Consider the following 14,050-nt stretch of genomic DNA (forward strand, 5'->3'; position numbering starts at 1 on the left):
TTATTGGAAGGAAAGACTAAGCAATCGCTCTGCCCAGCTACCTCATCTTGGCTCCACCTCCCAGGGCAGCAGCTGCTTACAGCTCCACACCTGGCCTGCTTTTCAGCAGACAGGAGAAGGACAGGTGGCTGACAAGCTAGGCCTAGAGAATAAGGTGTTTTGCTGTCATTGGCCTGATACCCAATTCTATCACTGAGTAAGTTCTGAGCTCCTTCAGGTCATTGTGGGAGTTAACAATAGGTAATTATGGAACAAAGAACAAAGTCACTTGGGAAAACAGGCTAAGCACAGATGAGAGGGCAAGGTTCACAGAGCAGGAGCTCCAGGTCAGCCAGCATTCCCACCTGCCCCCTGCACACGCCCTGCAGCATGAGGCGCACCTACAGCTGCAGCTAAGGCAAGCACGTACCTCCCTAGTATTTCCAGCAGTTCAGCCACACCATTGAAGTGCTCTGTTTCATAAACAAACCTGAGAAGAGAAAGAAGAGAGAAGAAAGGAGAGGGAGGAGTGGAAGGAGTAGGGAAGGGAGGGGGAAGAAGTTAGCACATTACCTTCAACTACTGAAGGTTTATCTAATGCTTTTACAAAAACATCAACTTTGCCCTCTTGCTTTCCCACCATCAACTTACCTTAGAAAAATATTGTTAATTTGTTTTCGGATAAATGCTCTAAGCCCGAGAAACTTGCCATAAATCCTGTGCAAGACTGTTTTTAAATAGTCCCGTTCTCGAGGGTCTTCACTGTCGAATAGCTCCAAAAGCTGTCGGGAACAACAGTAGAAGAGCAGGCTGTCAGAGCCGGTTTAGCAAAGAACTTAGAAATTCTAGTGCTCCTTATTTACAATCCCTCTGTTCCTTTCTCCCCTCTTCTGAAAGCTACTAAAAGTCATTCCCAATATGGAGTAGTCTTTGGGGAAGTCAGCTACACTGAGAAAAAGGGTTTATACACAGGAAAAGATCATGCTGCAGTAGCAATAACAGCCGATGCAGAGTTCATGTGATAAATAGACGACCGGTCTCTAAGCAATCTACATAGGTCGGTCCCTCTGTGAGGGAGTTCTATCCTTGTCTTACAGATAAGCAAACTGGAGCACAGAAAGCTTAAGTAACTTGCTGGTGATGTCACAGTGAGAAGCATCAGCACTGGGATGTGAACCCACCGAATGCCTAAAGTCCTCGCCCTTCAATACTGTGTGTCACTAACTCCTGGGCTTTTCAGTACAAACAGAAACATAAACTCAAGTCCCTCCTCTCTACCAGAGGCCCAAGAAGAAACAACCTAACCCAAAGCAGACACTGAAATCCCCAATGACCCCAGCAACATCGTCAGTCTAAACTGTCACCCAGTGTCACAGGGTGGACGTCTTGTCAAAGCAAACAGTACTACGCTGTGTGAATGGTATGATTTAGGTTTGGATCATTTACAACTGTAGCCACAGAATTCTGACAACATGGTCCCAAATCTCATGCCGTAAGAGAGAAAACAAGTTCAATCTTCAGAGAAGTAGCCGGGGCCACTTTGGATACGATATGATTCTTGTAAGAAATCCCAAAGTTCTTGTTTTGTAACACGTGTTCAAGAGATGGGAATAAAGCTCAATGACAGAGTGTTCTCATTCTCGTTCTCTCTCTCTCTCTCTCTCTCTCTCTCTCTGTGTGTCTGTGTGTGTGTGAGTGTGCATGCATTTATATATAAGCATTATACATACTGCAAATACAAATGGACTCAAAATGGATAATCAACTTAAAGAGTAAATGATAAAGAAAACATAAGAAAAATCTTCACATCTCCAAATCAAGTGATTTTTTTTAAACTCTGACAAGAAATGAACAAAACAAAACAAAGCAAAATTAACTGAACTGAAAGCACTGTGGCTGGTTGCACCGTCCTGTAAGTATGTTTAAAATGAACTGGAGGGTGGGGAGATAGGGGCTACAGGGACGATTTCCATGTAAAAAGCTAGATGGTACATGCTTATGATCTCAGCACTGAGAAGAGGAGACAGAAAGACACATGGGCTCACTGGCCAGGCAACAGTGAGCTCCAGGCCCGTGACAGATACTGTCTTCAACAAAGGTGAATAGCACCCAACAAATGACTGATCACCAGCCTCCACATGCATGCACATACATGTGTACACACACCTGAACCCCCATGGGGGGGGCTTTATGTTATATAAATTATAATTTGACAAACCTGCTAGTTTGTAAAAATGATACTGGGAAAATTTCTCTGAAAGAACAACAAACTTGGAAACCCTCCTGAACATTATTAATTTTAATATGTTCATGACAATTACAATAAAGTAAACCAACTCAGCATGCAAATAAGAGCTGCCTACCTTCATTCTCACAAAAGGCTACACATGCACTATTATATATATTTATACATAAATGAGTCCAAGCAATGGAGCTGAGTGACAGCAAAGGGGACAGTAATCACATGGACATCATTTGGTTTTATTTTTTTGTTTGATGAAAGACAAGTCGGGGCAAAATTTATTAACTAGAAATAAAGTAACTTCAAATATGGCAGGAAAGAAAAACTAAAGAATAGTCTGGACAGTGAACCAATACACAAGTTTGGCTTCACAGTGCTCATATTCATCATCTGTTCTGTTGTTCTAAGTTGAGTATTTTGAGTAAAATATTTACTGGTGCATACTGAGGGCTGGCCAATGGGCAAGGAGGTGCCAGGGATGTAGTGATATGGAAGTCAGATATACGCTGCTTTCAGAGTCTAATGATGGATGAGAATAAACAAAGTGCACAAGTATTTCAAGATGCTGTACAAATGAATAATGGATCTGCCGACTCCACTTGGAAGAAGAATAGTAATAAAGACAGCTTCCAGGGAAAGTGACAGACAGACAGACAGACAGACAGACAGACAGACACAGACACACACACAGACACACACACAGACAGACACACACACACACACACACACACACACGAACTGGGACAAGTGTTTACCAGCTTTTGTCACTATGACAAACGACTTATGATAAAGAATGTTGGGTGGTTGTTTTCTTTCCATCTTGAAGTCTGATTGTCCAAATGGCATAGCATACATAGCTCACAGCAAGGGCTACCCTAGACCACACTGATAGGGGGTGATCAATTCTACAACAAGGAAGTGAGTACATTGCAACTCCAACCAGGAACAGAGAGAGAGAGAGAGAGACCGAGAGAGATTAGTGTCTTATAAGCCCTACCAAGAGTATGCCCCAAATGCCTTAGGGACCACCCACTCATCTCCACATCTTAAAAGTTCCTCATCATTTCTCCGAACTATCACCTTGACTACCAACTGTCCAAATACAAAAGACTGTTGGTGAGGGACAGGTTGGTGGGTTAAGGGGTTGTCACTAAATCACACCCAAACTAGTACAATGTTCCCAAGGAATATGGACGGAGTAGGCAAGGCAACAACAACCTGACAGATGACACTTAGCAATAACTGTCACATTTCTGCCCATTTAGCCATAAAATAAACAAGTATGTACTGAGGTCTTTCCTCATGCCATAGATGTCCTTGCGCCGGGCACACAGAGTGCTGGACAAACTTCCAGCTAACTATGAGAGGCAACCAGCAAGTTAACAATTTACTTGCACAGAAAAGCATTCTACTTAGAAAAAAAAAAAAAAAAGGGCATGTGGCTGTAACAGGCCAGAAAGGAGAAGGAGGGGATGTGTGCTTTGGACCCACTCATTATCTGTCTCTATGCAAGAGACACTCAAAATTACACAAGACATCTCACCCATCTACCGCCCTCCAGTCCTTGTTTATGGAAATAGTTAACCATTTGAAGTTCTATTTTTAATTGGGTTTCTACTTTAAGTGAAAGCTTAATGAATAATGTGCAACTAACATAAGAAGAGGCTCGTGGGGGTGGAATGTTAGCGAAATCTGAACCAACCGTGCTTCTTTATTGCTAATCTGAAGTTTAACAACTATACAATTAAACAAAGATTATTTAACTAAATATTTCATTAGGTTTTCAAAAAACAAACAAACAAAAGAAGAAAAAAGCTGTCTAGTGAGGACCTTTGCAGACCTGCTAAATGCACCGTGCTCTGCGACAAAGAAAGACGAGCTTCCATACTCAGCTGCGCCCTGCTGGCCTGTACAACAAAGTTCTGACAACATTATGCTGGGCTATGGCATATAGGACAAAGGGGAAGAGCAGGATGACTTCTGATTTCCACAACACCATTCTCCACATCCACAGATCATGTCATCTACCATACCACAAGCAACTTGTCAGAGAAAACCTGGAGTTTCCAAATTGACTATGTAGCAAAAATAGATACGTTAAGATGATGAATCCAACTTTTAAAAAAAAAAAGTCTCCCTGAGTTTAGCAGAGGTAAAACTGTGTTAGGATTTAGAATGAAAATATAAACACCCGCCATGCCCTCCCACCTCACCCCCCCACACACACACCTTACCTACCACACCCCCAACCCTCAGCAAAGGGGCCTGGAGAACAGAGCAGACTGTCAGACTTGTGTGGGTTTCCCAACTTGGAAAATGGACAAAAGTAGCAACCTCAGTTTCCTCTAGCTCCTTCTGCTAAGGGATTTCCCATCCTCCCAGCAGGGAGACATGCTAACAAGTTCCCACCAGAGAAGCCTCAGAGGCCTAAGAATGAAGGCATGAGCTAGATCTGATGGCCCAGGAATGAGAAGCACCCCCCAGAGCAGCTTCTGAGTTTGTAGTTGTCAATACCCTTCGCACCCCTGGGCGTTTCAGTGTTCTAAAGAGTTACTCTCTAAGCCTATCGAACATGACAAGTGTCCAGTCTCGATATCAAATACACTAAACGGAGAATTACTGAAGTAATAGGATTAACCGAAACCCTGCATACTTCAGTGAGGTCTTAGCCAGTACTCTTCTCTAAGCTCCCAGCTTGGGGGGTAAGGCAGAAGATCAGGAGGTCTTCTTTGAGGATCCTGGATCCTGAGAAAAGACCTATAGGCATAATAATATCTAGGGGTTCTCAGTAGACTGGCAAGTTCCTGCTCAATTATCCTCCTGTGAGCCACCCCCGCAGAGTGCCACAGCTGCGAACATAACTCGTGCACATGCCCTGCACCCACAGCACGGGCACTAAGTGGGTCTTGGTAGATGAGCAGGTAATGACGGTTACTATGAAGAACCAGCAGATAGCCTACCAAATGAGCAACTCTGAAGAAAAAAGAACAACGTAAGGAGCAGGGAAAACTTGCAAAAAAAAAAAAAAAAAGCTCAACATTCTCAGAGCTCCGCCTCCACCTGTATTAAGTTCCTGAAACAATCAAGAATGCCATACAACATTTTAAAAAAAAAAAAGTTTTTGGAGTCAAAATGAGAAGAAAGTACACATCTTAAGCATGACCATAACAGTAAGTGGCAAAACCAGCACCTTGCCAGTCAGCAGGGGCACGTGGAGAAGAGAGCAGCTGGACGGCAGGTTCAGAAGCAGAGCAACCAACCAACCAGAAAGACGCAAGGACAGGAAAACAACCTGAAAAGCCAAACTATCTGAGAAGGAACTCAGTGCAATTTTCCCAAGGCACTGTGAGGTGGGGAGGGCATGCGTTCCTCTACAGATACAGCTCATGCACATGAAATGAAGGTCTCGAACGCTTCTAGATCTCTAAAACAGACAGCAAACAAGCTCTGTGCTCATTTTCTCAATACCAACCCTGGAAGCCATAAGTCAATGAGGCAATTCCTTAACAATCAGGATAGATTACCAAAACGATGTATGTGAATACTTAAGTGTACGTGTGAAATGTATGTAAATAGTAAAAACTGTTATCAGACAAGTCATCTCCAAGAATTCACATCTCATTCATGCTTTGCTAGGAAACATCAAGAGGTGAAGTGTAGCAAATGGGAGGAAGTTAAGTGAACAAATGCATGTCCCCAAAGAAAGGCAAAAGGAGCTCTCAGAATGAGGCTGTGTGCAGAGCTGGGAAAGCAACCAGCACAGATCACAATAGGATGAACAGGGCTTCATGGACTCCAAAGACAAAAGGACAAAACAGGCTGGCATGTGCGTGTGTGCCTATGTGCATGCATGCGTGTGTCCATCCTTGAAGAATTAAGGGAGGAACAACTGACCAAAAGAGGAAAGAGCCGGGTGAGACATCCAGCAATTGTTAACTTTAGGATTATAAAAGCCCCGTGCCGGAAGAGGGAGACAGTTCTCTCAGAGGGGAGCAACTGTGCTTTGCTGGAAGGCCACATGTCCAAGAATATGTATGTGGGCAGCACAAATTGGTCTTCATCAGTTAAAAGGTGTGGCAGGGAGCTGGAGAAATGGCTTAGTGGTTAAGGCCCTGGATGGCTCTAGAGGACACAAGTTTGATCCTAGCATCCATTTCAGGCATCTCAGGTCCTCTACAGTCTGTGCATGTGCCCACAAACATAGTCACATACTTATACAAATACATATAAAGAAATAGTAAAATAAATCTGTATTTTAAAATTATTTTAAATATTTTTTAGAAGAATACAAAGTTGCATGGGTGGGGAAGGGATCTGCAAGGAAATAGGGTAGGAAAATAATCAAAGCACAAACAAAATTCTCAGCAAACTAATAATATTTTAAAAAAGAAACACAAGCTGGTTGTGATGGTGCAGGCCTTTGATCCCAGCATTCAGGAGGCAGAGACAGGAGGATCTACATAGTGGGTTCCATAATGACATCTATCTAAAGAAAAAGTTAACCTCACCCTAAAACAAACACAATAATAAAGGAAAGGCAGCTAACACAGCCTGGAGTGTGAACAAGACCACACACAGTCATAGAAACACAAACAATGTGCCTTGAATTAATTATACTTCACGTCACAGCTAGAGTGGACCCGGGGAGGAAAGACTATATACTTCTCCATATAAAGCAGCATTTTTGAGAACAGCATAAATTTTCAAGAAATCTAAGTGTAATGGTACTTAGTTTAGAATTCCAGCACTTAGGAGGTAAAGATAAGAAGATCCAAGTTCAAGGGAAAAGATGAAATAGGGTGGGGTGGTTGTGGTGATAAGTTATTTGCAGGCAAGACGGCTCAGTGGGTAGAGATGTTTGCTGCCAAGCCTAAACTCCTGAATCCAATCCCCAGGACCTATCTAGCAGGAAGGAGAGAACTGATTCCTGCAGTTATCCTCTGACTACCATGCACTACACTTGTGAACATACAAACTGTTTTCTACGCATTATTTTACAAAAGAAATGTTCAAGCAGATAATGAATAAAAAATTGGATGCTGTAAGTGTCTTCATCCAGACTGACACAGCACAACAATCCAAGATCCATGTTTCTGGCTCTGTGGGCAATAGATATACTAAAATGAAACAATGAGTCCTTCGGAAGTCCCTGGACCATATGATGCACACAGGACCAGCAAGTGTCACTCAGCTAGCTCTACCGGCAAGCCAAGGTCAGCTTCCATCACTGTCTGTCAATTCTTTTTATATAGCCTCCAAACATCCTGTGTCCCCCGTGGCCTTGTCTCAGCACGTATGTCTGCCTCAGCTGACATCACTCTGCCCATCAGCTGGAGTCCACAGAAGGAGCAAGGAACTGAGGCATATCACCAGAAGGTTTTTGGTGTGTTTCTCTCTAGAGAGTCCTGACAAATACATGCCTGCAGTTAACAGATAATCAACACGTGTCCTTTCACGTGCTTACATTAGCAGACCATCCTTTCTCCTGTGTCTGCTTCAGCTAAACGTTCCTTCACATGTTTGCCCCAACAAAACAACATCCAACTACCTTTCCAAAGGACCCTTAAGTTTCCACTTCAAGTGAGGGTTCTGGGAACCATCAGGCTTAATAGCAAACCTCACTGGCCCCTTAGAGAGGTCTGGAGTTAAGTGCTGGACTAAAGATGAGGAGGAAATGAGGTGTTCTGTTAGCTGGTGAGGCTAACGCCCCAGATAAAAATAAATTCTCTAGTTTTATTTGCTGTAGCCTCTGGGAGAGAAATGTAAATAATCTGAGACATTCAGGGAACTTGTTTGGAAAATATCTTTGTGTTAGAGTAGGGATTCAAAGTCTCATGGACCTTACCTCAGACAAGAAGCTAAAAATCATTCACGGCTTGGTTTGGGCCATGTCCAGTTTTATCTTGAGGCTTTAAATACATCACATCAAGCGATCACTTTTGAGGTCAAACTTAATGATTTGTATAATTTGCATAATAATTATGCTACTTTGGTCTAAATATAACTGCAAATGTGAAGTACAAATTACTAATAGCTATCTCCAGCAGCAGGTATGTTATAGGGATTCTTGACTTGCGTCTCTTAGCAACCACTGACTGTTTCGGGTTTAGAGAGCGGGTGAAGGCAATCTTTAGAAACATGCTGCTGAAGAGCCACAGTGATTCACCCAAAGAAACAATCCAAGGTTGGCAACCAGCCTGTCTCCAAAAGGAGGGAGAGGGACAGCAGTCAGAAGAAACCATTTTCCAAGACCCTTTAAGCAAATGAAACTGATCTTTACTGATAACAAATGTTCCATGAGCTGAGGCAGGCCTGCAGGTTACATAAAAGCTACACTGCCACATATTTGGTACTCTACATAGTAGCCATCTTTGACAAAGATTAGATGACTACATTTTAAAAATGTTAGAGGTTCTGTAAATCTCAACTTCATAAAAATCACCATGTTGCTCAAGTAGGGCAGTCAGAATTTTCCTGGATGAGTAACAAGGCCCTTCAAATGGAAACACTCAAAAACTCTGGAACAAACCCCAACAAGACAGGCTGTTCTGTCTGGAAATCCATTCACAATCCAGACCTCCAGCTTCTCTTTAAAGGCCCTAGGAGCCCAGACACGTGGCTTGCTCACTGACTGGCCTAGGTGATGCAGGCTAGCAGGAGTGGACAGAACAGAAGAGTTAAGCACTCTCTGCCATCGCATCCACACTGCCTCTGTGTCGCCTGTCTTCTGTATACATCTAAGCATCCATTCCTGCTCCAAACACACATTCAAATACAACACTGGTCAGAAGAAATCAGTTGGCAAAGTGGAACTGATAAAGAATTTAGAGATACAGGAAACTACACATGACATCTTAAAAAAGAAAAAGATGAGCCATCTAAGGGTATCCAAGAAATTTAGAGTAAAAGACAAATGTCGAATAATTATAAGATACTTGGCAAATATAGCAGGATAATAATGGATAACTTCACAACCTGAAGCCATAAAAGAAAATAATGTAAAATGCTACCAAACAAAGGCTGATCTCCAGTGGGAATAGTGGTAGAGGACAGCAGATAAGCACAGTGTGCTGGGTCTTGTGGGGAGCTTCACCCATTACATCCTGACATCACAAGAGACCTGCTGACGCACTGTGGGTATCTGACATCGACTTCCAGATGAAGAAAGTGGCAGACAGTGAGTGCAGTAGCGTGACTTGTCCAAGGTGAAAACTAGTAGAGCTGGGCTTGGTGGCATGTGCGTGCATTTTCAGCACTCAGGAGGCAAAGTCGGGAGGAGGGTCACAGGGTTGAGGACACCCTGGTCTACCCAGCAAGTCGCAGGTCAGCTAGGGTGACAGAGTGAGACTCTATCCTGAAACAAATAGCAAGTCAGCCTCAACTCAAACCAGCCGCTCCACTCAACCACCTACGCGCTCTGCCTCATGGCAGGGAAGAGGTCAGTGCTGGACAGGCACTGAGACATCACACAAAGCGAACTCAGGTTTGAAAGGGGCATGCCCAGGTGCTAAAAGGAGGGAAATACAATGAACAGCAGTCATAAAACGACTATAAAAATATAGTTTCAGGAAAGCTATGTGCAAATAAGATGTGGTTTATGAAAAATGCAAAGAAAATGCAAATGTGTCTGCAGCAGAAACCCCTTTGTTATGGTTGTTATGGCATAGATGGTTCTTTTAAAGGCAGAACTAGGGAGAAGGATCAAAAAACAGGAAAAAGACAATCACATCCTTTCCACAATTTACCAACAATCTGATACATTTCCTTCCTCCCAGAACTGTTCATGCATAATGCTATAGTTTAAACATGCCCCCAAACTCATGTTTTGAAACTTGTTTCCAATGCCACAGAGGTGGAACCATTTGGGAGGTGTTCAGATCACAACAGTACCCATGAATGGAGTCCCACCATGATAAGTGGGTGCCCCATTTGCACCCTGTACCTTGCACCCTTATGTGAGAACACAGCAACAGAATGCTCACCAGATGTTAGCACATGGATTTTGGACTGGCTGATTCCTAGATTTGTGAGAAAGGAGTTTCTGCTCTTTAGAAACTGCCCAGTCTCAGGTAAAGCAGTTTCTGCCTGAACCACACACTGCTCTCAGTTTTGCACCATGATCCAAAATAAGTAAAAGGAAAATTTCAGAAATAATTCCAAAGTTTTAAATAGTCATTCTGAGTAGCATAAGAAAGCCTTGGTATCTGTCTGCATCCTACCCAAACATGAACCATTGTATCCATGTTGGGTTATTTAGCGGCCATCTTGTGCCCATCACTGTATCTCGGTACCTGGATGCAGGGGTCAGTGCTGCCAGTGGCTTCAAGATCCATCTCTCACATAAAGGAGAGAAGGTCTTTAGAATGAACTAAGACAAAAACACGGACATGCCATTCCCCTAAAACAACAGACATAGACTCAAAAGCTATAATGTGCATGTACCACTTCAAAACAGATCATAGGTACTACTGTTCTCATTCTTTTTACTAACTAATCAATGTTTTACTATATGAATGTCTATAATTTCTCCAATCAACTCCTGATGAAGACGTATTAAATTTTTTCTAAGGCTGGAGAGGTGGCTCAGCAGTTAAGAGCACTGACTGCTCTTCCAGAGGTACTGAGTTCAATTCCCACCACATGGTGACTCACAACCATCTGTAATGGGATCTTCTGGTGAGTCTAAAGACACCTATAGTGTACTCATATAAATAAAATAAATAAATCTTTAAAAAACATTAATTTTTTTTCTAATTTTGAAATCCCTAACCCTGAAGCAGCATTTGGTATCTTTGTAAGCACATTTGGTTGTATCTCATGAGACTGCGGGATGAACACTGAACGAACCACTTACTGCACAGATGCCATGTGGACTTGTCTCTCCCTTACAAGCACACACCTTCTGACGGGCTTCTGACGGACTCACAGGAGTCCCCTCCACCCAAGTCTCTGCTAGAGCCCCTCTCCTGTCACAATACCACAGTTCAAATTAATATAGCCGAATAATTATTTTTTCTTGCAGTACTGAGAACTATTTCATTATGTAAAGCACTTTATTAGATATCTTTCTCCCATGAACTATAAAGAGTCTAAATTTAAAAAAAAAATACTAGAATTTTAATTAAAAATATACTAGCTGGGCATCGTGGTGTATGCCTTTAGTCCCAACACTCAGGAAGCAGAGGCAGGCAGATCTCTGAGTTAGAGGCAGGCCTGGTCTACAGAGTGAGTTCCAAAACAACCAAAAACTACACAGAGAAACCCTGTCTCAAAGGAGGGAGAGAAAGAAAAAGAAAAAACAAAAAACCAAAGAACTATACAAACCAATTCAGAGATTATGTAAATATATTTATGATGACAAATTTACTTTAATCTAGCAATATTTTGCATTCCAACATTCATTCAATGCTCTGTAAAGTTTTACTGTTAAGTTTCACATATATTTAAATTTTTGTTTAAAAACAAGCAATAGTTTAGCGGTAAAACCTATGCTTAGCCAATGTAAGGCCTTGGGTTAAACTCACAGCACTAAGAGTATTCCAAAGGTGAAGATCTTTTAATTAGTATTAGAACCAAATAGACACAGTGAGATGAAAAGGGTACGAAAGGAGGAGTATTTAGTAACGATGAGATTCCCAGACAGAACCAGCAAGTGAACTGTACAAGTCACTCCATAAGTAGCCCCCTTGTGACTTAAGAAGACACTGAGTCTCAGAAACACCAACAATAACGTGCTTTATATTGAAGGTAGGAACTCTGTGTATCCATACTTCCAGACCAACGAAACAGACCAAGCAACTGCATCTGGGTTGTGTCTCTCATTGTGCCTAAGACTAGCCTGCTGATACTGCGGTCTACACGGTGTGAATGAGTAAACACAAGCTTAGGAGCCAAATGTGAACACTGTGCTGGTAGCCACACTGCAAGCATGCAGAAGAGTCCTCCTCAGTTCTATAGCACACTACAGTGCAGCTTCCTTCCAACCACTACAGCATGGCAAAGCAGCTGGAATAAGTTTTAACTTAGTAAGTCTCCAGTTGAAATCACCAAAAATATTTGAGATCATAAAGCATCTACAGAAATTAAGGTTTGCTCAAAGAAAATGTACAATCATGTGAAAAATATGAGTATGAGGACTTTCCACGACCTAAGGTGCAAAGCACAGAAGGGCTAGATACTATCTGGGTATGGGAAAAGTAAGCAAGAACAGGGGAGGGGGGAGAAAAGGCTTGACAGTAATCACAAGTGGGAGGCACAGCAGAGCGAGAGGGGTGTGGTCAGGACGGGGTAACAGCAATTATCAGAGGGAGCTCCTTAAGCCCCAAAGGCTTAAATAAAACTGAAGTGGCCAGAATCCACAAGATGCCGATAGACTCACTATTGGTACTTCATCTTCTTGTCTAGGAAATAACCCTAGGATGGCTGGCCAAGGCCATAGTTTACAAGCACCTTGGCCAGGATCAAACAGCGCCCTACATGTTTATTATTTTATGCCATATGCCCGCCCAAGGAACAGTATTTCAAATCCCATCTCCCCCACTTTACTGAGACAGTCTCTCCTTGTGTCTTACTTTTCTGTTGCTGTGATAAAATACCATGACCAAAAGCAACTTGTAGGTCAAAGAATCTGTCCTGGTTCTGGTTTTAAAGGGATGAGTCCATTACAGCAGGGAGAGGTGTGGCCACAAGCGGTAGGCAGGGAAGCAGATGCAGGAAGCTGAAAGATCCTATTATAAACTACAAGCAAGGACAAACTGAAAATTGGGGAGGATATACATCTCAAAGCCTGCCCCGAGTAACCTACTTCTCCCAGCAAAGCCACACCTCCCAAAGATCCCCACACTGCTCCACCAACCAGGAACCAAGTGTTCGAATACCAGAGGCTATGGGGGCGTTTCTCCTTTGAACTACCATACTTGAGCCTGTGAAGACCTCCCCAGGGCAGAGGCTGCAGGTGTGTGGCATTTCTTTACATGACAAAGTGACTCAGCTCAAGAATGAGGGATGTGCTGTGAGCACAGGCATCTACCCAGTCTCTCTGCTCCCATTATAAACAAAACTGATTTCAGTCATTACTGATGCATGCATCTGCTACAGAGAAGACACTTCTAAAAGTCTGTTACAGGCCCTACCAGTGTGGACAAGCATCACAATTCTAATTAATGACTTAAATGAGGGCAAGTGTACTTAAGAAAGTCATAACCGGCAAACAGATGCCAGGCTGTGGATAAAACAGTAACAATAAAGATCCATAAATATCTCCAAAGTGAAGAGAGATCAAACTCCACAGAATGCCTGGCAAGTTTCTTTTTTTTTTTTTCCCCGGACCTGGGGACCGAACCCAGGGCCTTGCGCTTCCTAGGTAAGCACTCTACCACTGAACTAAATCCCCAGCCCCGCCTGGCAAGTTTCACAATTAGACTGTGAGCTATATAACACGGACAAAAACAAAACAAAAAACACCACGGCTTTACAGCAACATGCACAGTCTACTAAAGTCAGTCAAGACCAGAAGTTCAACAAAAGCCAGAAAAATCATCCAACCTCAAGAAATGTTATGGAAATGTCCCTTTAAGAAATCAGAGTCACGAACTTGGGCCTGGCAGAATGTCTACTGCAAAGAAGGGTGGCCAGAAGAAGCAGGGCCGTTCTGCCATCAACGAGGTGGTGACCTGAGAACACACCATCGACTTTTACAAGCACATCCATGGAGTGGGCTTCAAGAAGCGTGCTCCTCGGGCGCTCAAAGAAATTCGGAAATTTTCCGTGAAGGAAATGGGGATGTGCGCATTGACACCAGGCTCAATGTAGCCATCTGGGCCAAGGGAA

At 42.9% G+C, this 14,050-nt stretch overlaps 1 protein-coding gene across 5 annotated transcripts in view; it reads right to left on the minus strand.

Moving 5' to 3' along the window:
* Ppp2r5e (protein phosphatase 2 regulatory subunit B', epsilon) overlaps positions 1–14,050 on the minus strand; it is a 149,104-nt gene that overhangs the window by 20,190 nt on the left and 114,864 nt on the right. For 4 of the 5 annotated variants that reach the window (XM_006240222.4, XM_006240223.5, XM_006240224.5 and 1 more), the window contains 2 exons: positions 631–761; positions 410–469 (listed from right to left, as the gene is read on the minus strand). In XM_006240222.4, coding sequence (XP_006240284.1) covers positions 410–469; positions 631–761 — 191 coding nt within the window. 5 annotated transcript variants of the gene reach the window in all.

Source organism: Rattus norvegicus, chromosome 6, assembly GCF_036323735.1.
Source record: "Rattus norvegicus strain BN/NHsdMcwi chromosome 6, GRCr8, whole genome shotgun sequence".
NCBI lineage: Eukaryota > Metazoa > Chordata > Mammalia > Rodentia > Muridae > Rattus > Rattus norvegicus.